This window comes from Delphinus delphis, chromosome 20 (assembly GCF_949987515.2).
Source record: "Delphinus delphis chromosome 20, mDelDel1.2, whole genome shotgun sequence".
NCBI lineage: Eukaryota > Metazoa > Chordata > Mammalia > Artiodactyla > Delphinidae > Delphinus > Delphinus delphis.
Window position 1 is genome coordinate 22712025 of NC_082702.1, and position 26766 is coordinate 22738790.

General features: G+C 39.1%; 1 protein-coding gene across 1 annotated transcript in view; it reads right to left on the reverse strand.

Annotated features, from left to right (window-relative positions):
- Window positions 1-11545: 11545 nt before the first annotated feature.
- Window positions 11546-26766, reverse strand: part of VPS35 (VPS35 retromer complex component) — a 41454-nt gene continuing 26233 nt past the window's right edge. The window contains exons 8-17 of the mRNA XM_060000804.1: window positions 23917-24026; window positions 21436-21532; window positions 21181-21329; window positions 19531-19738; window positions 18971-19126; window positions 16972-17094; window positions 14757-14936; window positions 14010-14249; window positions 13156-13299; window positions 11546-12515 (exon numbers count right to left, since the gene is read on the reverse strand). Of these exons, the coding sequence (XP_059856787.1) occupies window positions 12336-12515; window positions 13156-13299; window positions 14010-14249; window positions 14757-14936; window positions 16972-17094; window positions 18971-19126; window positions 19531-19738; window positions 21181-21329; window positions 21436-21532; window positions 23917-24026 (1587 nt within the window). The 3' untranslated portion in view covers window positions 11546-12335. The remainder of the gene's footprint in view (window positions 12516-13155; window positions 13300-14009; window positions 14250-14756; window positions 14937-16971; window positions 17095-18970; window positions 19127-19530; window positions 19739-21180; window positions 21330-21435; window positions 21533-23916; window positions 24027-26766) is intronic.

Here is a 26766-nt window from a genome sequence, read left to right on the forward strand (position 1 = left end):
AGAGCGGAAAAGACACTGGCTTGAGATTCAAAAAACATAGTATTTAGACTTGTTTCTTCCATTACTACTGGTATTACCTTGGGCAAGTCACTTCACCTCTCAGAAGAGCATCTTCAGTTCTAATAGTATATTGGCCTAGATGGCTCCAAACTTTTCACCACCAAAAATCAGTTGCTCTCTCGCTTTTTCTCTCTCTCCCCCTCTTTAATTCACTACCTACACACAAAGGATATTTTCAAAGAATGTCAAATAATATTTAGAATGTATAAGTATGTTTTACCTACATTTATTAATCAACAACTATAACCTCCAATGATAATAGCTAACATTTGTTGAGTACTGTGTGCAAGACACCCCTGCATATTTTATCTGCAGTATCTTATTCAATCTTCAAAAACCATCCTATGAGACAGGAAATATTATTGTTATTCCCATTTTACAGGTGACGACATGGAGCCACCAAGAAATTAAGAAATGCCTAATTTAACCCAGCAGTGCCAGTATTAAAAACCAGCCAAATTCCTGAATCCACACTTTAACGGCTCTGCCAGGCCATGACTAGTCAGACCTGAGATGGCCGGCAACAGCAGAGGTTACCAGAACACCAGGAAGATGAGTCCCACAGAAAGACAAGAGCCTGGTCATGACAGTTATCACAGAGAAGACATTTCCACTTACTGCCTTAAAGGAAAACCTTGGGCTAAAGTCTCTCAGATCCCTCACAGCTGAAATGATATTAAGGACAAATCACTTATTAAACTGGGTACATTTCCAAACCTATGCTTGCATGGATTATATGGAAAGTTTTTAGAGTTTTCCCCTAAGTGGAGACCTTTTAGGAGCACACATTTCTTGGGAGTTTGCTTTTCCTGCCCCCTCCCCCTTACCCTAAGGAAAGGGTTTTTTAATTCTTCCTTTCCAATCCCTCCATCTGCAGCCCATCACAGCCTTCCACTTGCCTTAGGTGGGGTGGCACCCATTATTCCCAGTCCTTTTTATATCTTCACTCTTTCTCACCACTAGGTCCTTATACTCTGTCTACACAGGGGCTCGAAAGTTACTGCCCTCCCCTAAAAACTTCCCAAAGCCCAACTGCAATCTTGAGATACTGCCTCCACACTTTCTGGATAGCACCAAATTGCTCTGGGGTAGTGCCTTTCCTCTCCTGCTTTCTCAACAGCCAGTAGCTTCCTCCAGAGGCCTGCCCTCCCTCGCTCCTATCGCCCTCCGCCCGCTGCAGCACTGACAGCCCAGCATCCCCTTCCGTAGTCCTTCCTCCCCTGGCCTCCGGGCCTTCTCTCTTCTGGTCCTTCACTCTTCTGGTTCTCCTTCCTGCCTTCATTCTTCTTCCTCCTTCTCAGATCCCCTAAAACTAGGGGACTCCCAAGGGCATTTTCCTGAGTCCACCTTCATCAGGAGGTAACAGAAGTGAGTGAAGAAGGCCAAGTGTGGACAGTGGCACTCACTGTGAGCACACAGGAAAGCAGATGTGCTAGTTCACTTGACAAATAATAAATATAGAGAGTATAGACTGTGTGCCAGACATTGTTCTAGGCTCAAGGGAAGCAGGGGCAAACAAGCAGACAAGGTCCTGCCCGCATGGAATTCACAGCCTAGTGGAGATGCACAATGAACAAGTAAAAAATCAATTAACAAGCAAGATTCAATTATGAAAAATAATAAAATAAAATTCAGTGATGTAATAGAGAATGATGAGTGGTGAAGACAGATTCAGACTTTTATGTGAAAATGCCTGATTTTAAGCTGTTAGCAACTTTTTTTTTTTTAATGTAAACACTATGCAACCCAGAAAAACCTTATTTCCCAGGCCAAATTTGGCCCACAGCCTACTAGGATCACAACCTCTGTTCTAAGCCCCAGCCGCTCAAAGTACAGTCCAGGGACCAGGAGCTTGTTAGAAATGCAGAGTCCCTCCCCTACCCCCAGATCTGCTGGACTGGAATCTGCATTTCAACAAGATCCCCAGTCCTCAAGTAGCATAATTCATGTTTGATACAGAGATCTTCAGACCTGAGTTCTCTCCTGCAGCTATTTCAGTTTCATCTCCTGCTGGGAAACTTGACCTGGAGCTCTCATTCATGATTCACGTTCCTGAATGCTGCAAAGACAAGTGCAGTCCATCCTCCAGCTTATAAGGCTCTCATCTCATCCCACCCTCCCTGCCACAGCCCCTGTGGCCACCACCATCTCCCATGCAGGCTGTCGAGATGGCACCTGGGAAGTCACCGCACCTGAGAGGACTCACCCACTCTCTCACCTGCTTCCAGAATTAATTGCTCCCCTCTTGCTATTCCTAGCACAGGAGTCTCAATGCAGTGCCCGGAATGGCCAGGCGGATGACAGAAGGAGAGAAGTGGGCACTGGTGCCAGTTCCGTGAGAAGTGATGGGTATGGACCCCATGTTGCCACGTTGGTTTTCCAATTGAAGCCAGAAGTCTAGATTTTTATAAGAAATTTCCCTTATTAAAAGATTGGCAACCGGGTCTTCTCTGGTGGTGCAGTGGTTAAGAATCTGCCTGCCAATGTAGGGGACACAGGTTCGAGCCCTGGTCCAGGGGGATCCCACATGCCGCAGAGCAACTAAGCCCATGCGCCACAACTAGTGAGTCTGTGCTCTAAAGCCCGAGCCACAACTACTGAAGCCCGCATGCCTAGAGCTCGTGCTCTGTAACAAGAGAAGCCACGTCAGTGAGAAGCCCACATGCAGCAACGAAGACCTAGTGCAGCCGAAAATAAATTAATTAATTAATTTTTAAAAAAAAGTTAATTAAGAAAAAAAAGATTGGCAACCAATTTTTAACAACTTAAACACTGTGCCAGCCAAATAAAACATATCTGTAGACCACCATTTTGCAACTTCTGAGGCCTAGTCTACTTGTGACATTGCGTCAGAGGCTGTGGTCCTTTGAAGACAAGTACCATGTAATATTCATCTTTGTACTGCTGGTAACTACTACTAAACTTCACTTAGTAAAGGGGCAAACTAAATTGATACTGCTCCTTTTATATATAGTGTAATTTTATGATGCCATTAGCCAAAGGGTCAGGTTTAGAGTCAAATGGCCAGATCTGGGCCATTTCTGCTGCTGCTGCTGCCCAGAGACCCCCTACCCAGAACCACAGATTCAACATTATTACCATTACCAAAGTCAGGGTCAGGGAATGTGGCCTGTATTGGGGGCCCTCTGCCCCCAAACCAGCCCACCAGTTTCCCCAGGACAGAAGCACTCTCTAAAGTGTGCAGCTCAGGACTTTGACCCGTGGGGGAGAGAAGCCCAGCATGGCCCCCATTGCCCTGCTTTAGAATGTGTTCCCACATCCATATGAATGGGTTTCTGAGCACAGACAAGGACAAAGACAGACAGTGCAAATTCTGAACATCAGAGAAGGGTGGGGAGAGCCCCCAGATCCTGGGAGGGGTCCCACTGGGGGAGCCCTGTCCCTCCATCAGCAGTTATGGGGAACTCCACGTGGGCCCAGGGTGGGCAGGTAGCCCACGATGTCTACTCCACGGCAGGGAGAGAAGAGATGCTAGGTCTCTGCTTCTCTGGTCTGAGAGTCTGGGGCTCTTATTGACAAAAACAAAGAATAAAAGCTAGGCTCGAATTTTGGCTTGTATTTTCCACTAGAGGGAAGCTTAAACTTTCAAAATAAGTCTTTAGCACTTGGTAAAGCATTGAGAAGTCCTTTCAGCCAGTTTCCTCTAGAGCCTCTGGGCCTTGTGCGAGGCTCCAGGGATTAGAAGAGAGCAAATAAACCTAACTCTTACCTCACGGAGCTCATGGTCCAGCAGGGGAGAGGCATATTAAACAAGAGAATACCCAGTGAGTGTAGTCAGACTTGGGATAAATGCCACCAATTAGAGGGAATCCTAAGCAGGGCCCTCTTTGCAGGGGCACTGGGCTAAAACCTTCAGGATAAGACAGAACTGAAACATTTGCTCTTCCTTGATCTCAAGCCTGCTGGCCTTTGGGCTGAAACTATACCATCAGCTCTCCTGGTTCTCAGGCCTCTGGAATTGGACTGTGGAACTACCATGAGCTCTCCTAGGTCTCCAGCTTGCTGACTCACCCTGCAGATCTTAGGACCTGTGTGTGTGTGTGTATATATATATATATATATATATATATATCTCTTAGGACTGTGTGTGTGTGTGTATATATATATATACACACACATATATACATACATATATATATATGTATGTATATATGTGTGTGTATATATGCAGATCTTAGGACCTGTGTGTGTGTGTATATATCAGATCTTAGGACCTGTGTGTGTGTATATATATATACACACACATATATACATACATATATATATGTATGTATATATATACATATATACACATACATATGTATGTATATATATATACATACATATGTATGTGTATATATGTATATATATTTCAGTTAATAGAGAACTCTATTACAAGTGGCTATACCATTTTCCATTACTACCAGCAATAAATGAGGGTTCCAGTTGTTCCACATCCTCACCAACATGTATTTTTTGTTTCTTGCTTTTTAATTTGGCCACTGTAGTAGGTATATAGTGCTATCTCATTATGCCTTAAATTTGCATTTCCTTGATAAGATCATGTCATCTGCAAATAGAAATTGTTTTATTTCTTCTTTTTCATTCTGAATGTCTTTTATTTCTTTTTCTTGCCTAACTGCTCTGGCTAGAAGAACCTCCAGTACAATGTTGAATAGAAATGGGGCTGCCCAAGAGCTGGGGCTTCCGGGAAGATGGCGGAAGAGTAAGACCCGGAGATCACCTTCCTCCCCACAGATACACCAGAAATACGTCTACACGTGGAACAACTCCTACAGAACACCTACTGAACGCTGGCAGAAGACCTCATACCTCCCAAAAGGCAAGAAACCCCCCATGTACCTGGGTAGGGCAAAAGAGAAAAGAATAAACAGAGACAAAAGGATAGGGATGGGACTTGCACCAGTGGGAGGGAGCTGTGAAGGAGGAAAGGTTTCCACACACTAGAAGCCCCTTCGCGGGCGGTGACTGCGGATGGCGGAGGGGGAAGCTTCAGGGCCGCGGAGGAGAGCACAGTAACAGGGGTGCGGGGGGCAAAGTGGAGAGATTCCCGCACAGAGGATGGGTGCCGACCGGCACTCACCAGCCCAAGAGGCTTGTCTGCTCCCCCGCCGGGGCGGGCGGGTCTGGGAGCTGAGGCTCAAGCTTCGGTCGGAGCGCCGGCAATGGACTGGGGTTGGCGGCATGAACACAGCCTCCAGCGGGTTAGTGCGCCACGGCTGGCCGGGAGGGAGTCTGGGGAAAAGTCTGGACCTGCCAAAGAGGCAAGAGACTTTTTCTTCCCTCTTTGTTTCCTGGTGCGCGAGGAGAAGGGATTAAGAGCGCCGCTTAAAGGAGCTCCAGAGACGGGCACGAGCCGCGGCTAACAGCGCGGACCCCAGAGACAGGCATGAGACGCTAAGGCTGTTGCTGCCGCCACCAAGAAGCCTGTGTGTGAGCACAGGTCACTATCCATACCCCCCTTCCAGAGAGCCTGTGCAGCCCGCCACTGCCAGGGTCCCGGGATCCAGAGACAACTCCCCCGGGAGAACGCATGGCGTGCCTCAGGCTGGTGCAACGTCAAGCCGGCCTCTGCTGCCGCAGGCTCGCCCCGCACTCCGTACCCCTCCCTCCCCCTGGCCTGAGTGAGCCAGAGCCCCCGAATCAGCTGCTCCTTTAACCACGTCCTGTCTGAGCGAAGAACAGACGCCCTCTGGCGACCTACACGCAGAGGCGGGGCCAAATCCAAAGCTGAGCCTCTGAGAGCCGTGAGAACAAAGAAGAGAAAGGGAAATCTCTCCCAGCAGCCTCAGAAGCAGCGGATTAAAGCTCCACAATCCATTTGAGGTACCCTGCATCTGTGGAATACATGAATAGACAACAAATCGTCCCTAATTAAGGAGGTGGACTTCGAGAGCAAGATTTATGATTTTTTCCCCTTTTCCTTTTTTTGTGAGTGTGTATGTGTATGCTTCTGTGTGAGATTTTGTCTGTATAGCTTGGCTTCCACCATTTGTCCAAGGGTTCTATCCCTCCATTTTTGCTTTTTACTTTTTTTTCTTAATAATTACTTTTTATTTTAATAACTTTATTTTATTTTACTTTATCTTCATTCTTTCTTTCCTTCCTTCCCTCCTCTAGACAACGAATCATCACAAATTGAGGAGGTGGACTTTGAGAGCAAGATTTATGATTTTTTCCCCTTTTCCTCTTTTTGTGAGTGTGTATGTGTATGCTTCTATGTGAGATTTTGTCTGTATAGCTTTGCTTCCACCATTTGTCCTAGGGTTCTATCCGTCTGTTTTTGTTTTTCTCTTAATAAATATTTTTTAATTTTAATAACTTTATTATATTTTATCTTACTTTATTTTACTTTATTTTCTTTCTTTTTTTTCTTCCTTCCCTCCTTCCTTCCTTCCTCCCTCCCTCCCCCTTCCCTCCTTCTCTCCCTCCTTTCTTTCGTTCTTACTTTCTTTCTACTTCTACTAATTCTTTCTACTTTTTCTCCCTTTTATTCTGAGCCATGTGGATGAAAGGCTCTTGGTACTGCAGCCAGGAGTCAGTGCTGTGCCTCTGAGGTGGGCCAACTTCAGGACACTGGTCAACAAGAGACCTCCCAGCTCCACATAATATCAAACAGTGAAAATCTCCCAGAGACTGCCATCTCAATGCCAGCACCCAGCTTCACTCAACGACCAGCAAGCTACAGTGCATAACATCCTATGCCAAACAACTAGCAAGACAGGAACACAACCCCACCCATTAGCAGAGAGGCTGCCTAAAATCATAATAAGTCCACAGACACCCCAAAACACACCACCAGACGTGGACCTGTCCACCAGAAAGACAAGATCCAGCCTCATCCACTAGAACACAGGCACTAGTCCCCTCCACCAGGAAGCCTACACAACCTACTGAACCAACCTTAGCCACTGGGGACAGACGCCCGAAACAACGGGAACTACGAACCTGCAGCCTGAAAAAAGGAGACCCCAAAAACAGTAAGATAAGCAAAAAGAGAAGACAGAAAAACACACAGCAGATGAAGGAGCAAGATAAAAACCCACCAGACCTAACAAATGAAGAGGAAATAGGCAGTCTACCTGAAAAAGAATTCAGAATAATGATAGTAAAGATGATCCAAAATCTTGGAAATAGAATAGACAAAATGCAAGAAACATTTAACAAGGACCTAGAAGAACTAAAGATGAAACAAACAATGATAAACAATACAATAAATGAAATGAAAAATACTCTAGATGGGATCAATAGCAGAATAACTGAGGCAGAAGAATGGATAAGTGACCTGGAAGATAAAATAGTGGAAATAACTACTGCAGACCAGAATAAAGAAAAAAGAATGAAAAGAACTGAGGACAGTCTCAGAGACCTCTGGGACAACATTAAACGCACCAACATTTGAATTATAGGGGTTCCAGAAGAAGAAGAGAAAAAGAAAGGGACTGAGAAAATATTTGAAGAGATTATAGTTGAAAACTTCCCTAATATGGGAAAGGAAATAGTTAATCAAGTCCAGGAAGCACAGAGAGTCCCATACAGGATAAATCCGAGGAGAAATATGCCAAGACACATATTAATCAAACTGTCAAAAATTAAATACAAAGGAAACATATTAAAAGCAGCAAGGGAAAAATAACACACAAGGGAATCCCCATAAGGTTAACAGCTGATCTTTCAGCAGAAACTCTGCAAGCCAGAAGGGACTGGCAGGACATATTTAAAGTGATGAAGGAGAAAAATCTACAACCAAGATTACTCTACCCAGCAAGGATCTCATTCAGATTTGATGGAGAAATTAAAACCTTTACAGACAAGCAAACGCTGAGAGAGTTCAGCACCACCAAACCAGCTCTACAACAACTGCTAAAGGAACTTCTCTAGGCAAGAAACACAAGAGAAGGAAAAGACCTACAATAACGAACCCAAAACAATTAAGAAAATGGGAGTAGGAACATACATATCGATAATTACCTTAAATGTAAATGGACTAAATGCTCCCACCAAAAGACACAGATTGGCTGAATGGATACAAAAACAAGACCCATATATTTGCTGTCTACAAGAGACCCACTTCAAACCTAGAGACACATACATACTGAAAGTAAGGGGATGGAAAAAGATATTTCATGCAAATGGAAACCAAAAGAAAGCTGGAGTAGCCATTCTCATATCAGACAAAATAGACTTTAAAATAAAGACTATTAGAAGAGACAAAGAAGGACACTACATAATGATCAAGGGATCGATCCAAGAAGAAGATATAACAATTGTAAATATTTATGCACCCAACATAGGAGCACCTCAATACATAAGGCAAATACTAACAGCCATAAAAGGGGAAATCGACAGTGACACATTCATAGTAGGGGACTTCAACACCCCACTTTCACCAATGGACAGATCATCCAAAATTAATTGATATTTATAGGACATTCCATCCAAAAACAACAGAATACACATTTTTCTCTAGTGCTCATGGAACATTCTCCAGGATAGATCATATCTTGGGTCACAAATCAAGCCTTGGTAAATTTAAGAAAATTGAAATTGTATCAAGTATCTTTTCCGACCACAGCGCCTTGAGACTAGATATCAATTACAGGAAAAGATCTGTAAAAAATACAAAAACATGGAGGCTAAACAATACACTACTTAATAACGAAGTGATCACTGAAGAAATCAAAGAGGAAATTTAAAAATACCTAGAAACAAATGACAATGGAGACACGATGACCCAAAATCTATGGGATGCAGCAAAAGCAGTTCTAAGAGGGAAGTTTATAGCAATACAATCCTACCTTAAGAAACAGGAAACATCTCGAATAAACAACCTAACCTTGCACCTAAAGCAATTAGAGGAAGAAGAACAAAAACACCCCAAAGTTAGCAGAAGGAAAAAACTCATAAAAATCAGATCAGAAATAAATGAAAAAGAAATGAAGGAAACAATAGCAAAGATCAATAAAACTAAAAGCTGGTTCTTTGAGAAGATAAACAAAATTGATAAACCATTAGCCAGACTCATCAAGAAAAAAAGGGAGAAGACTCAAATCAATAGAATTAGAAATGAAAAAGGAGAAGAAATTGCAAGAGCTAACATCTATGTCTTGTTCCTGATCTTAGGGAGAAAGCATCCATTCTTCTACCATTAAGTATAATCTTACTTGTGGATTTTTCCTGACTTTATCAGGCTGAGGAAGTTGCCTTCTATTCCTATTTTACTGAGTGTTTATCAAGAAGGGGTGTTGAACTTTATCAAATGCTTTTCTTATGTCTCTTGAGATAATCATGTGGCTTTTGTCCTTTATTCTATTGAAGTGGTGTATTACATTAATGATTTTTAAATATTAAACCAATCTTGCATCCCTGGGATAAACCTCACTTGGCCATGGTGTTATCCATGTTATGTACTGCTGGATTCAATTTGCTAGTATTTTGTTGAGGATCTTTGCATTCATATTTATAAGACATTTTCTGTAGGTTTCTTTTCTTGTGATGCCTTTGTCTGGTTTTGATATCAAAGTAATACTGAATAGTCTCCTGCATTTTTCCTATATAAGATTTATCACAATTTACACTTCTCTGTTATTCCTTTCTCCCTTTTAAACAGTAGCTCCATGAGGGCAAGAAACATGTTTGCTTTCTTATCACTAACTCCTAGTGCATTGCTCAGTATCTGGCACATAATCAGTGCACAATAAACGTTTGTAGCATTCATCAATAAGCAAATCAGGACATGAGTATTGTGAAATAAAATTCATATCTTATAGCAAGACAAGAAAAAATTTACATATAATATTTTCCTGCCCTTTGGCCTCCTCACTCTCTCCTACTGCGCATTGTGTATCTGCATTATGCATTGACTAAACCTCCCTCCTTGGCAGAAATACATGCTCAACCATAAAGAGCAACATTCTCCTAGAATCAACAAGACAACTCCTTAAAAGATAACATTCCAGGACTTGCCTGGTGGCACAGTGGTTAAGAATCTGCCTGCCAATGCAGGGGAAATGGGTTTGATCCCTGGTCCAGGAAGATCCCACATGGGCCCCCTACATTTTGCTCATGATCCTCTGAACTGCCTGTCATGGGATTGATGTCCACTACTCTATGAGATGTCCTTCTGGCTCCGGTAGCTGATTTCAGCTAACTATTCTGTACCGACTTGCTCTAACACTTGAGTTTCCGAAAAGCATTCATTAAATTGCTGTGCCCTGGGAAAGCCAAGATCCACTGTCATATAGTACACATGACAGAAATGCCTCCTGTACTGGATTGCCTAAGCCCCTATACTCCACAAAGGATAGACAGTCACAAACACTTCTCTAGGACACTGTCACCCCCTTCTTAGTGTTTGCCACAAGGAAACGTGAGAACCATCTAAGAAACAAATGAAATAAGTTATTCCAAGTACTGTTAAAATGTTGTCTATGGGGACTTCCCTGGTAGCACAGTGGTTGGGAATCCGCCTGCCAATGCAGGGCACATAGGTTCAATCCCTGGTCCGGGAAGATTCCCACATGCTGCGGAGTAACTAAGCCCATGTGCCACAACTGAGCCCAAGTGCCGCAAACACTAGGCCTGTGTGCCTGGAGCCTGTGCTCCGCAACAAAGAGAGGCCACCGCAATAAGCCCGCGCACCGCAGCGAGGAATGGCCCCCGCTCGCAGCAACTAGGGAGGGCCCGTGAGCAGCAGCGAAGATCCAACACAGCCATAAATAAATAAATAAAATTTATTTAAGAAAAAAACGTCTATGGAATTTCCATCTAGGGCATTGTTATTCAAAGTGTGGTCCCTGGACTGGCAATATGTTGTGTGTGTGGGGGGGGGGTACCTGGGGGTTTATTTGAAATATACACTCTTGGTCCCCACCCCGGACCTGGTGAATTCCAGAATCTGCATTTTACCAAGACCCTCATGTGATTTGTATGTTTGATAAAGCTTGAAAATCATTGGTCCAGGGGATGTGTAGGAAGGTAAAAATAGTTGACAAAAAGCGTTTTGTAACACCCATCTCCTGTGGATGTATCCTATTTAAGGCTTAAAATCATTGTGGCTCAAGCTTATGTAATTTTACCAAATTTGCACACACTATCCTATCAATCCATTTTATTCCCAGCTAAACTCCCAAATTGCTGATCCAGAGAACTGTGAGATAAATGTCTGTTTTAAGACACTGAGTTTTGGGATAATTTGTCACACAATAGATAACTAATATAGGTGGGAGGCTTTTGGGAGTTTATGTGGAGGTATCATTCCTAGGAAAGAAGAGTAAGGCTGAAGAAAGCAAATGAGTAAATATGACTAAAAGAGTAGATGGTGTCCTGCTCAATAAGTGTTTAAAACAAGTGAACAGTTGAACAAGTGAGTGTTGTGAATGTTGAGAATATACAATAAACTCCATATACATTCTACTAGTTCCTTTTATGAATTAAGGTAGTGTGAAAGGAAGAAGGTCCAAAATTGTTAATAGCAACTTTTATTGTTTCACTGGTGAAAAAAAAAAATCATAATTGTATGATGCATTTCCCCCTAAATTTACAACAATGAAGGTTATACATAAATTATATAGATCACAAATTTTCTATTTTATACTATTTAGAACAAAATTATTTTGATAAATATGTCCAGAGGACAACCTAAGTTCTTAATGGATGGCTGAGTCCAAATATGCAAAATATAGCTTCTGGTTTAGACCATGGTGCTTTAAAATTCTCAAACATGCATTAATATACTCTAATTTTAGGGAAAATATTACACATGGCCTTATCTTGCATTTCAGGAGAAGCCCAAGCTGAATTTCACAAACAGTATTCCTTTCCTCTAAATTAATCTCAGAACAGAGAGACAGACACTTTCTGGTTAGTACTCCCAAGTAATGAAGGAAATTACACACTCAACAATGAAACAAAACAGAAAAAAAGGAAGGAGAGCTTCATTAGTCACAGAGATAAGTGGGGTTTTTTTGGCTTTTTTTGTTTGTTTTTTTTTAAACAGATCGCAAGAATTTAAAATAGCAGATCAATCATGCTACTTAGGGTGATCAGACAGACCTGAACACTTATGAAGTGAATAATTTTATTAAGGTCTTGAAGGTGAGTGTCTGGAGGTACTGGGTAAAACACACCACAGGTAAGAAATGGGAAACCTACCTCAGCATTTCTGAAAGGCACAATCTATGGAAGGGAAGCCTAGTATAATAAAACCCTTACTGGATGTACATGGAAAGGAGGATGGTGAGCCTGGCTCCTTTCTAAAGGATGAGACCCTCGTAAATTGGCCCCTCAGATTCCGGTGATTCCCGCCTCAAGCGCAAATGCTCCAGTGTGTTATGAAAATGTTTGTTAATCTGCTCTGTTTCTTCACTGGACTCAAGATTTGGGAGGTCTTCTCGAATCTTTTGGATAAGCTGATTCAAAACCTGAATCGTGACCTACAAAAGAACAATTTTACCATCAAGCATGTACCACACACACAAAAAAAATAACGTAATTTAATAAAAATGTTTTGAGGAGCTTGTGTTACTCTCAGCAGTTACCAGATTATGAAAACAAAGAAAAAAAAAAAAAAGAGATGAGAACATGATTCCTGGTTTGAGCAACAACTATTGGACATTCATCCAAAACAACAACCGAAAAAAAAAAAAAACTTAATGGAAATACAGAAAATCATGAACCAGTAAAAGAACAAAAGCAAAATTTTATTTAACCTACAAATATTGATCCATCCTTTATTTGGGAATTATTCTACACTTTTATGGGATGACAAATCAGCCTACTATTCAGCATTTGTAAATTATTTTTTATTTTTTAAACAGGGAGTGACTATTTTATAAAATATTCATAAACAAAAGAGATAAGAATTTTCTTGCACATAATAAGCTCTTCTGTAAGATGCATCTATATAGACAGAGAAGAATTTTAGAGAATGAAAGAGACCACTAGGTAGATTCTCCAAACTCTGACCCTTGTAAACAAAAAAGAAAAGTATCAGGATGATAAACTTTTGTATGTATCAAATCTAAGAGTAGGAAAGGAAAATAGTTCACTAACAGCAATTTATTATTCACTTACCGCATCATTTTCCTTTTCATAAAAATAGATATATCTGTTCAGAATTTCTATAAAAAGTTGCACTTGTAAAGAGGGGTCCATGCACTGATTTGCTATTTTTAGAGCTTTCTTTAGGCATTCCATTACCCTCTTGCCTCCGTGAAGCTAGAATAAAGGGAGTGAGGGGAGTATTAAAGAGATTAATGAATCACAAATGTCCCATTTCACACAAAGAAATAAACACACTACAGTGGCTCTTTCATATTTTAAAAGGACAAAACCAATTTAAATCCTCTTCATTTTTTAAAGTACACAGCTATATTTTTTTTTATTTTTTTATTTTATTCTTTTTTTGCGGTACGCGGGCCTCCCACTGTTGTGGCCTCTCCTGTTGCGGAGCACAGGCTCCGGACGCCCAGGATCAGCGGCCATGGCTCACGGGCCCAGCTGCTCCACGGCATGTGGGATCTTCCCGGACCGGGGCACGAACCCATGTCCCCTGCATTGGCAGGTGGACTCTCAACCACTGCACCACCAGGGAAGCCCACAAAGCTATATTTTAAAACAAATATATTATTTGTTTTATATATTTATATGTTAAATGTTTTATATTTATGTGTTTTGTATATTTTTTAAAGATAGTGGTACAAACTTGCTATGTTACAAAATCCTCAAAGTGGAGGCTTCACCACAGGATGTAACTCTATATGTTACTGTCCATTTCGTTTCTTTTAACAAAACAAAGCAATATTCTTTGTCAGGTTTCCAAGCACTGCACATGTTTCACCTCCAAGGCAAAAGGCCCCAGCAGCCGTTCCCTATCAATGATCCCCTCTCCTCTAACACTGTTGGTTAGGAATGACCTCCCACCTTACCTCCTCCCCATTTTTGTCTGTGTTTCTGCCAGACCAGAAGAGATGTGCACAGGTGCTCACAGCTCGGCCCTGATCAGGTTTCTTCAGAAGTTTGGATGCAGCAAGAGCACACTGAGTCCTCAAGGGTTCATGATTTTCTTCACTGAAGCACTTCATCCTCTCAAAAGTACCAATGATCAAGGTGATGGCAGCCAGCTGTGCTTTGGAATCACTGATTTCATCTTCATACAAAGAAAATGCCTGGTACACACAAAGCAGAAGTGACCTTTAGGAACCAACCATCTACTAGAGCATTTTCCAAAGTATTTCCCATCAAAGCCCCATCCTGTGAGTCATTCAGATCAGAATATGGTTCAGATCAGAATACGCAGCGCCCTCGCTTGGAGAGGCACAAGACAAAGATGCTGACAAGTTGCAACAAAGAAACTTGTTTTAACTTTTGTTTAATCCAGGGTTCCCAAAATGAATAACAAAGGAATTTTTTTCCCCCATGAAACAGTTTTTACCATAACCCACTGGAAAATCTTCAATCTCATTAGCACCCAATAACTGATCAATTTTCCTGCTCCAAACCAGTCAATAAAACTATAGTGTTAAGAAGCATAGTATTTCCCATCAAGATGGTGAGAAAGGGGTAGTTATAAATTCAGTGAAGAGTAAATCCACGTGCACCACCACCATTAACTACAGACAGATGACTGAACAGAGCAAACGGATTAAACATCCCAGAAAGAGAGCAGATCACACCTGGGACATAAATTCATATGCTACTGTTTCATGATTTTCAAAACCAATTTCTCCAGCAGCTAGAGCGCCCTGAAGAAAAAGTCTTAAGGGTAATTCTGCCAGCTCTGCTTTGATCAAAGCACTGATAGTCTGGTGAGCAAATGAAAAAATCTTCTGGCATTTCTTTTCCCATTTGTCATCCTAAAACAAAAAAAAATAGTTTAAATTACTTTAAGTTCAAGATTAACTTGCTTAAGAATATTCATTTTATACAAAATGTCTATAGAACAAACAGGAAAAGTGTTAAAATTGAGTTCACAGTTTTCCTGCTATCTTCTGTCTCATCTGTGGAGTACACAAGGAAATCAAGCAGGATGTCTTCTCAAAACATCCATTTGAAGTCACTGGCTTTGCAATTTTTATATACTTGGTATTGGTTTTTTTGCATCAGAAAAAGCAACATATTCCCAAATTGGACAGAATTAGGAAAATACACAAAAGAATTTTTTAAAAATTAAAACCATCCCTAAATCTACCACCCAGCAATAATCACTGATAACATTCTAATGTTAATGTCTTCCTTTCTTTTTTCTATGCAAATATAATGTAACTGGGATCCTCTGTGTATGGTTTTCTACTTTAAAGTACTTACTGAAGAATTAAATTGGGCTCATGCTGCATGTAATTTGTATTCAACTTCTTTTCTTTCACTTATTTTGTCATAATTTTCCTCATGATACTAAAGTTATTTAAAATCATTTTAATCACTAGAAAATATTCCACAAACTGGATATAGCATAATTTACTTAACTACTTCCTTTTGGAAATAAATGTAATATAACAAATGGTCTGTAAACACAAAGCTTTATTGAATCCCTAATTTTTTCTTTAGTATAAATTTAGAAGTGGAAATACTGGGTTTTTTAAGGCTCTAGTTACACACTGCCAGAGTTTTCTAGAAAGACTGTAGTAATTCACATTCCCACCATTACTAGATGAGAATGAATTCTCATCACACCACGGCTATTGCTGAACCTTATTTTTCTTTTTTCTTTACCAGTTTGATTTCTAAAAAGGTTCACTGTTACAATTAGTAGTGAGGTTAAGTATTTTATCCACGTTTGACCATCCAAATTTCTTATTAATGCAATTGATTCTTTTCACTTTTAAGAGAGGATAATAGTCACAGACTTTTACAAGGACTAAATGCAATAATCCAAGTTTATACTCCTTGGCACAGTGTACGGCACATAGTAAGTAAATGCTCGTTGCTTTTTTTATTGTTACATTCACAAACATCTATCCATAAAATACTGGGAAAAAGGAACTATGAGAGGCTGGCCTCATAAAAACTGGCCAAAGGCATGCTATGTCATACTGGTAAGTCTACTGAATATACCTTGTTTCTCCATTATTAGAAAATAAAGTTTATGGTGTTTGTTCCTTAATATAAACCTGACTGTCCAACTTTCAGGTACATTAGGTTAGGGTTTTTTTTTTTTTTGCTGCGCCGTGAGGCTTGTGGGATTTTAGTTCCCCAATCAGGGATGCAACCTGGGCCCTCGGCAGTGAAAGCAGAGTCCTAACCACTGGATGGCCAGGGAACTCCCAGATTAGGATATTTTCTACACCACTGAAGACTTAGCCATAATCCTGTTTGTAAAAGGACTAAGCTCATTAAAAAATGTACACAACTCATAAAATTATTCAATTACAGGCTTTTAGAGAGCAGCAATTATGCAATGCTGGGCCCTTTCATTAGGCAAAGCTTAACATGAATTAGATCTTACTTGTTATGTACTGCAACCTCTGAATAAGATTATTATATCACTTCAGAATTAGTACTTCATAAAGACTCCCAAGAAAATAAAATCATTCTTGAGAAACTAAAGCATTCTGAGCCATTTTGTAATAAACTTATAGATGTCTCACAAGTGATCTTTAGACACAGGAAAAACTTCTAACATAAATTTAAACTGTTTTAATCTTTCATTTCTAAGTGTTTTTTATGTGATTCCTCAACTAGTATGTAATCTTATCTACCAACATCACTATTGTCAATAGTGATACTTAAGTATAACACAGGATGAGTAATGAATTGAGAGTTATTGAAACTGGGATTTTATTACACCATTATCTATTTGTATATGTTTGAAATTTTCTATAGTGATAAACTAAAACACATACACAGAGGAAAAAGGGGGAAAATTAGTGACATACTTAAAAGTAAACCCACCACTTTAGAATTCTCTTTGTAGCGAAAAGCCAGCTGGTAAGCTGCAAATACCAAAGGTGGCAGTGTGAAGCGAATCCGCTGATTTCCACCAGCTCCAAAATGTTTTCGTGCTGTGTTTAAAATCTGACCAAAACAAACAAAACCCATTAATCTTTTCTGTAATTATAGAAACTGTAATTAATCACTTATAAAATTAAACAGGAGCTCTAATCATCATGATTGTTACCATTTTTTGAATATGTATGATATACCAGACTTCATGGTATACTTTTACATTTCTTATCTTGCCGAGTCATCACAATCACCCTAGAGACAAATACTAAACCCATTTCACAAATGGGGAAGACTGAGGTTCAGAGAGGTTGTATAACTTGCCCAAAGTTACATAGCTAGTCAGGGGCAGATATAAATACATGTTCATATACACATGTGAGAAGTATACTGTGTTGATAAAGAGCACAGGCTCTGAAGACAGATACAGTTAAAAGTAGATTCTAACACTTACTATCTGTGTGACCCTGGACACATTAATATTTACCTTCTCTTAGCTGTAAGTTTCATTTGAAAAATGGGGCAGTATATTTCTCTTAGGGTTGCTGGGAAGATCAAGTAATAGATGTAAAGTGTTACCAGTACTAACACAAGGTATGTACTCAAAATATTGACTATTATTATGATACAAAAAATATGCATATTGCTGGTATATCACACCTCCTACTTCAGAAAAACATTAAGACCATTTAAGTCAAGGGAAATGGTAACACACTTTAAAAAAGAGCCATTAGTAAACAAATGTCTGGTTGTTTCAGAAAAAAAACCACAAGAATTCATGAAATAACTTAATCTGTGTGTCACAGTGTGTGACATATTCAGGTTTTGTAAATTTCTCTGACAGTCATAGATGGATAGGAAGAGAATGCATTCCCCCTTGGGGAAGTCACAGCTAATGATCCTCACCTTAAAGGTGTTTCTGTACATGGCATAACCAACTGGCCACAGGTGGAAAGCATACTTCCTAACTACTACATTTGGTATACAACAAAAAATGAAAACACACATAGGCCATGTGACACAGAAACATAAGGGAATCAGTTAAAACATCTGAACAATGGAGCCAGCCACTAGGTATAGATCACACACAGTGCACAGATTATCTGACACTAAGCCAAGTTGAAGACTGTCGCACTACCAACAGAAATCAGCTTCTTTTTCACAATGGCTATGAAGAAGTACTAGAGTGTCAACTATGACAAAGTCAACACAGGAAGAAAGTCAGGACTCATCCTCAAATAAAGGTGTTCTTCATTACTAACACTTAGCCTCATGCATCCAACAATGGTTAAACTACTTTGCCCAAACGATAATTAGGCAGCCATATGTGCTACCTTTCATAAACATAAATTGTCCAGTATCAGTCACCAATACTCCTACTCAGGCAACATGTTTTATTCATTTCACAAAGGTTTATTGAGGACTAAGGACAAAGAAAGGGAGAATCTCATCTGATTGTTTTTTTCCAGGAAAAGGGGGTTAAGAAAAAGGCAATTTTAATTTTAAAGTCTTCACACATTTTCCATGTGGCAAACACAAACAACTTCTATTTGCAAACCTTGGAAACATATACACAGTTGAATATAAGGATTTTACTCATACTTTAAAAGTTTATTATGAAAAACAAATGAACAATTCTACAAGTAACACACAGTTCAAAAAGAAAATGAACATGGACTGATTATAGGACACCCAACTAAAGGAAGATAGGTTTTTCTACAATTCTTAAGAAGTCTTCAAAAGAAATGACAGCAACCAACTTGTTCTTCATAAGCTCCAGAAGTTTACAAACAATTATGCATTTAATCATAAAGTTCAGTTAATCTCTTATTCAGTTTCAATTCTTTCAAAACCTTTTAATACCACAAGCTGGATTAGACCATTTGAGACACATCTACACGACTTCATTAGAAGTTGTTGAAGGGGTATAGTAAGAGTTAACTCATACCAAGTACTGCTGATCAGGGTCCTCAGACCGTAGAAGATGAATGAATCTGCCCACAAGGCTCTGCTCATCAGCAAAGTCCTCTGGGTCAGGGTCTTCTACAGGTTGATCTGGCTGATCCTGAATCAACGTTGATACCAAATTCATTATGGAATCCACCTGTATCATGGGAGACAGAAACCCACTGGGGTGAAACAATCAGCATATAATGCCACTGACAAAAGCATTTCTAGTTGTGTAAAGTAGTTATGAAATAGTATTCCAACATAATTCCTTCTTCTGTATGAAAGTATATGCATGTTGGTACACATATAAACATTTAGAAAGAGACGCACCAAATGTTAATCAATAGTTAATCAATGGACCTCTCTTCCTGGTGGGATTATAGTTATTTTATAATTTCTTCTTTATACATTATCTCATTTATATAATGAATAAGCTACTTGTAACTTTTTTTAGTAGTAAATTACCCTCCCCGCCCATCTCATGTGTTTGTCTCAAGGTCTAAAACCATAACTACATTGTCTCTGTTTTTCTAATAAAGCATGTGGGTATTCTCTTACCTGGTCTTGAGAGACAATTTCTGTGTTATAATCCAGAACATTACTAAGCACATAACAACTCATGCTTTTTCTGGATTCATAGTCAAAGTACTCAAAGAGTGGGTGAAAATGTTTTAATTTCAAGACTGTTAAAATATTGTTGTAAGTGTCAACAGGTATCTTCAGAAGTCTGGTGAGCTCCTTTGAAACTGCACTACTGGTAGCAATACTGCAAAAAGAAAAACAGCAGCCCTTTAGTGAATGAAATTAACTTCTTATATACACAAACAGCACTTGATTCACAAAAATTTGAAATTTTTCATTTATAATATTAAAGGAAATGGGTCAAGTGAATCACACCATCCCAAAACACTCCAATGACTTCCAAGAGAGGTTTATCAGATGTCTTTCTAAACACATTTATTCATCTATTAATGTCCTATTGATACAATAAGTTATGCTAGTCTCCAATTCATAAACAGGTTGTATACCTGGAGTTAAAATGCCTGTCTAGAATGTGGTATTTCTAAGGGAAGTATTTTAAGTGGTAGTTAGGTTTCTAGGGCAGCCAATAAGTACGGGATATTCGGGGTGACAAAGCCATGCAAAAATAGCAATTCAACAAAATAGAAAAATACATAAATTATTTCTTCTGCATCAGATGTTGATGACTAAGGAAAAGCAGGATGAAATTAGGAACATTCCGTGGGGGCTGAAGAATATCCAGGCATTTATAAGACCTTTAGAGGTTGGGATTTCTAATTTTTTATCTTGTCTAATTTTACTTTAAAACTCACTTAGTGGGGGAAGATATAGATACATCACTTATTCAAGATCTGGAATGTTTTTCAGTTCACAAAAAATGGGAGTGACAAAAAGAAGAAGGAGGAATAAAAAGAGGTAAAAGGAAAAGAAATCTTCCAGATGCTAACTAAACCACTGGAGGAGAGATGGAAAGCGGAAAGATTACGTGAGTATATATAGGGACCTATATATATAGGGCAAGGAGGGGTAAGGAGGGGTCTAGATTGGGCAAGGAGGGGTATAGGGCAAGGAGGGTCCTAAATTGACCGCATGTTCAGAAGCAGTGAAGGATGGGACAGTAAGAGGACTGCTGGGAAAACAAAAAGGGATCAGAACTGCCCACAGTGGCCACTAGAGGATGCAACAGGTCCAGGACAGCATAGTTGAAGAAGATGCAAGTAGACAACAGAATATTATACTATCCTTGATGGTATCAAAATCAAAGCTCAAAATAGAGAAAAATTTAAACCAATTAATTTCCACACCTTAAATACATACATGCCTCCCTAATTTTTTCACATCTTACTCATCTGTAGGAAACCACTTCTCATGGAAATACTGCTTGATATAAATAGTTTCCTTACCAGTTTAAAAACTAACTCACCCATATATACAAAGGGGTCTGAATTGGAGACACTGGTCCCTGAAGACTGCTATGGTCTATGAGTGCCACTACTTGATCAATGTACACAGCCAAGCAGTTGGTTGCCACTTTCTGCCCTGATTAGTACCAAGCATGTTGATCTAACAAATACTTAAAACAAGATGAACGCTAACATTTCAAAAAGGAATTGCGAAAGAAAAATAAATCTGGGACAAAAAAGTGCTTTACAAAGGTTTTTACAAAAATGTTTAACTTTGACTTACTGTTCGAGGTTGAGCTTATTAAATATCTCCACTGTTGTTTCTAGAACTTTATCAACATAGTCCACACGATCAGGATAACACTTCATAGCGAGATTAATGAGAGAGACTTGTAAAGAAACAACGTCCTCCGAAGGCATGTCTTGTCTCGACTGGAATGTTCAGAAAACCATGGAATTTATTTTAAACAATTAGAAGAGGAACTACCACCTGAGAAGTTTGAAAGTTTTGAGAACTTAGCAACAAAGCCATACAAACCTGTATTACTGTAGCCACCTGCTGTGAAAATATGTCAAAAAGTTTAATATCTGTTGGAATTCCAGGTCCATCTTCACGGTGAGCAAATAAAGCTAATCTAAAAAAGAAAATAATCTTTATTTAAAAGGATATAGGGATCTGGGTAGTGGGATCATGGATGACATTTTATTCTTTATGCTGTTCTGTATTTTCTCCAAGTGTATTTCTCCTAGAACCTTTCTCCTAAAAAGATTTTTAAGAAGGACAGGGAACGTAGCTGACCATTCCCTCAATTCATTTTTAATGAAACAGTTTTACCAATGATGCCTTATTTCACTGTATTCTTACCATACACAACAAATTTTCGACAGGCCAATTCTGCCAAATTAATTAAGTAGATATGGATAGAAATGTATTAAAGGTGATAAACGTATTCAACAGCCATGATTAGAAAAAATAATCTTTTAAATATAAAAAGCACCTAGACTCTTTTAAGACACTGCATTTTTACTATTGAAAAGTTTAAAACACAACGAATTCTAGAAGTAGTAAAGTTAACTTCTATTTACCACATCTTAAACTATACAAAATAATGTCTGTTCCATTATCACTAAGTGTTTATCATGGTTACAACTAGACGCACATTTTGTTATGCACAGAAGAACCACTACTGACAGAAACAGTTAAGTGACAATACACCCAACATAGGAAAATCCAGTTATTAGCTTCCATTAAGAGTATGCCCAAATAGAGGACTTTACTGGTGGTCCAGTGGTAAAGAATCCACCTAACAGTGCAGGGGATGCGGGTGGGATCCCTGGTTGGGGAACTAAGATCCCAAATGCTGCGGGGGAATTAAGCCTCCAGGCCACAACTACTGAACTCACACACCTCAACTAGAGAGTCTGTGTGCCGCAAACTACAGAGCTCATGCGCCTTGGAGCCCACATGCCACAACAAGAGAGAGAAAACCCGTGTACCACAACTAGAAAGAAGCCTGCGTGCCACAACAAATGATCCCGCATGCCTCAATGAAAATCCCACATGCCGCAACTAACACATAGTGCAGGCAAAAAATAAAATAAATTAATAAAAAAAGAGAAATGCTTTAAAAAAGAAAAAAAAAAGAGCATGGCCAAGTAACTTATAATTCTTAATGTCCAGGACTGACAAGATAATTTGAAGAATTCTGCTATATAAATTCTCAGACTTTAAAACTAATAACTTAGATATTTAAAATATAATAAAACGTATTTGCAGAAATAAATCTACACTTGGGTTTCTGGTTTCATAATGTCAATGAGTGTATGCTCACAAGTAGGACACATACTATGTACTAGCACCCAGCATGCACTCATTAAAGCTATTATTAAAGGCCAAGTTTTATACTTTTAACAAAGACCAAGGGCTAAAGAAGTCAAACTTAAAGAGGATTTACTAACATTTTTAATACTTGAAAATTCTTCTTTAAAAACATGTGATGATGCAGTGATTACCTGAACGTCCTTTTTTTTGGTTTTTTGCAGTACGCGGGCCTCTCACTGTTGTGGCCTCTCCCGTTGTGGAGCACAGGCTCCGGACACACAGGCTCAGCGGCCATGGCTCATGGGCCCAGCCACTCCACGGCATGTGGGATCCTCCCGGACCGGGGCACAAACCCGTGTCCCCTGCATCGGCAGGCGGACTCTCAACCACTGCGCCACCAGGGAAGCCCTACCTGAACATTCTTAATCATCTATATTTATGGCTACTTGATAAAGAAGACTCCAGATCAAACTGGTTCCCACTGAAAGATAACTTTCTTTTTTTTTTAATTAATTAATTTATTTATTTTTGGCTGTGTTGGGTCTTCATTGCTGCACGCGGGCTTTCTTTAGTTGCGGCGAGCAGGGGCCATTCTTCGTTGTGGTGTGCGGGCTTCTCATTGTGGTGGCTTCTCTTGTTGCGGAGCACGGGCTCTAGGCACATGGGATTCAGTAGTTGTGGCACGTGGGCCCAGTAGTTGTGTCTCACAGGCTCTAGAGCACAGGCTCAGTAGTTGTGGTGCACAGGTTTAGTTGCTCCATGGCACGTGGGATCTTCCTGGACTAGTGATCAAACCTGTGTCCCCTGCATTGGCAGGCGGATTCTTAACCACTGTGCCACCAGGGAAGCCCAAGATACTTTCATCATGGTAAAAAACAAGTTTTGCTCTTCAGTGATCTTTGGATTTATAAAATTTGGATTTATGACTAACATCTTAGGTCTATATAATGTCTTTAAATGCCAATTAAATGCATAGATTAAAATATATTACCTTCATGACCCCTGTACAATTACGAGCTAAACTTATTTCATGCGTAAGCTAGACAAGCGCTTAGTAAGTACTCAGACTTACAGAACTAGTGTAACTACATCAAAAATATTAATAAAGATGGAACAGAAAAAAAGAATTCACAAAAATGTTTTAAATTCATTATTCCCAAGTCGGAACATCTGCCCTCCAGTGTTGGAAATTCTTACCTATCAATTAAAGCAATGATTATGTTTTTCACATTTACATTTTGGTGTAACTCAGCACAGGCCCGAAGAAAAGGATTCAAAGTTTGAAGGTGGAATTCGTCAGGGAAAACCTGAAAATCAAATAATACTCAATTATTATTAAAACCAAATAGTAAAGATCAATTAGAAAAAGCATTTCACACAATATTCTGGACTTAGTATTTAAAGTTCATATTTGTGGGGAAAAAAATCATTTTAATCTTATAAAACCAAATTCAAATACATCACTTTTAAGCCTCTCTAAACATAACCCCAGAAAGAAATATTCTATTAACCAAAGTACATCTACAAGTTTTTTTCCAGGTTTATATTTATTTATCTATTTAATGCTCCTGACAATTTTATAAGGATCTCTGTTAGTCCCATTTCAAGGTAAGAAAAATGAGACTCAGTAATGCCAAAAAATGACAAACCAAAATATCAAAATTTTAAGTTAAGGAAGATCAGTATTTTTCCTTTGCATCAGCTTCCAGTATGGCCCATCTGGCAGTGTTAACAACTCTGTCTTTATTTTATTTCCCTTTTTTCTTTTTTTAATTGGGGTATAGTTGTTTTACACTGTTGTGTTAGTTTCTACTGTACAGCGAACTAAAGCTCCCTGTGCTATACAGCAGGTTCTTATTAGTTATCTATTTTATACACATTAGTGTATGTATGTCAGTCCCAATCTCCCAATTCATCCCACCACCACAACCCCACACCCCCGCTTCCCCCACTTAGTGTCCATACATTTGTTCTCTACATCTGTGTCTCCGTTTCTGCCTTGCAAACCAGTTCATCTGTACCATTTTTCTAGATTACACATATATGCATTAATAGACAATATTTGTTTTTCTCTTTCTGACTTACTTCATTCTGTATGACAGTTTCTAGGTCCATCCACGTCTCTAGAAATGACCCAATTTCATTCCTTTTTACGGCTGAGTAATATTCCTATGTATATATGTACCACATCTTTATTTATTCATCTGTCGATGGGAATTTAGGTTGCTTCCATGACCTGGCTATCGTAAATAGTGTGCAATGAACATTTGGGTGCATGTGTCTTTTTGAATTATGGTTTTCTCTGGGTATATGCCAGTAGTGGTATTGCTGGGTCATATGGTAATTCTATTTTTAGCTTTTTAAGAAACTTCCATATTGTTCTCCATAGTGGCTGTATCAATTTACATTCCCACCAACAGTGCAGGAGGGTTCCCTTTTCTCCACACCCTCTCCAGCACTTATTGTTTGTAGATTTTCTGATGATGGTCATTCTAACCAGTGTGAGGTGATACCTCATTGTAGTTTTGATTTGCATTTCTCTAATAATTAGTAATGTTGAGCAGCTTTTCATGTGCCTCTTGGCCATCTGTATGTCTTCTTTGGAGAAATGTCTATTTAGGTCTTCCATCCATTTTTTGATTGGGTTGTGTTTTTGATATTGAGCTGCACGAGCTGCTTATGTATTTGGGAGATTAATCCTTGTTTGCTGATTTCTTTGCAAATATTTTCTCACATTCCAAGGGTTGTATTTTTGTCTTGTTTATAGTTTCCTTTGCTGTGCAAAAGCTGCTAAGTTTCATTAGGTCCCATTTGTTTATTTGTTTTCATTTCCATTACTCTAGGAGGTGGGTCAAAAAGGATCTTGCTGTGATTTATGTCAAAGAGTGTTCTTCTTGTATTTTCCTCTAAGAGTTTTATAGTGTCCAGTCCTACATTTAGGTCTTTAATCCATTTTGAGTTTATTTTTGTGTATGGTGTTAGGAAGTGTTCTGATTTTATTCTTTTACATGTAGCTGTCCAGTTTTCCCAGCACCACTTATTGAAGAGACTGTCTTTTCTCCATTGTATATTTTTGCCTCCTTTATCAAATATAAGGTGACCATATGTGCATGGGTTTATCTTTGGGCTTTCTATCCTGTTCCATTGATATTTTTGTTTTTGTGCCAGTACCAAATTGTCTTGACTACTGTAGCTTTGTAGTATAGTTGGAAGTCAGGGAGTCTCATTCCTTCAATTCCATTTTTTTTTTTTCTCAAGATTGTTTTGGCTATTTGGGGTCTTTTGTATATCCAAATTTTAAGTCTTTTTGTTCTAGTTCTGTAAAAAATGCCATTGGTAATTTGATAGGGGTTGCATTGAATCTGTAGATTGCCTTACGTAGTAGTCATTTTCACAATACTGATTCTTCCAATTCAAGAACATAGTATATCTCTCCATCTGTTTGTGTCACCTTTGGTTTCTTTCATCAGTGTCTTATAGTCTTTTACCTCCTTAGGTAAGTTTATTCCTAGGTATTTTATTCTTTTTGTTGCAATGGTGAATGGGATTATTTCCTTAATTTCTTTTTCTGATCTTTTGTTGTTAGTGTATAGGAATGCAAGAGATTTCTGTGTATTAATTTTGTATCTGGCAACTTTACCAAATTCATTGATTACCTCTAGTAGTTTCCTGGTGGCATCTTTAGGATTTTCTACGTACAGTATCATGTCACCTGCAGAGACAGTTTAACCTTTTGCTTTCCAATTTGTATTCCTTTTCTTTTTCTTCTTGGATTGCCATGTCTAGGACTTCCAAAACTATGTTGAATAACAGTGGCGAGAGTGGACATCCTTATCTTGTTCCTGATCTCAGAGGAAATGCTTTCAGTTTTTCATCATTGAGAATGATGTTTGTTGTGGGTTTGTCATATATGGCCTTTATTATGTTGAGGTAGGTTCCCTCTATGCCCACTTTCTGGAGAGTTTTTATCATAAATGGGTGTTGACTTGTGTCAAAAGCTTTCGTGGCATCTATTGAGATAATCGTATCATTTTTAATCCTTCAATT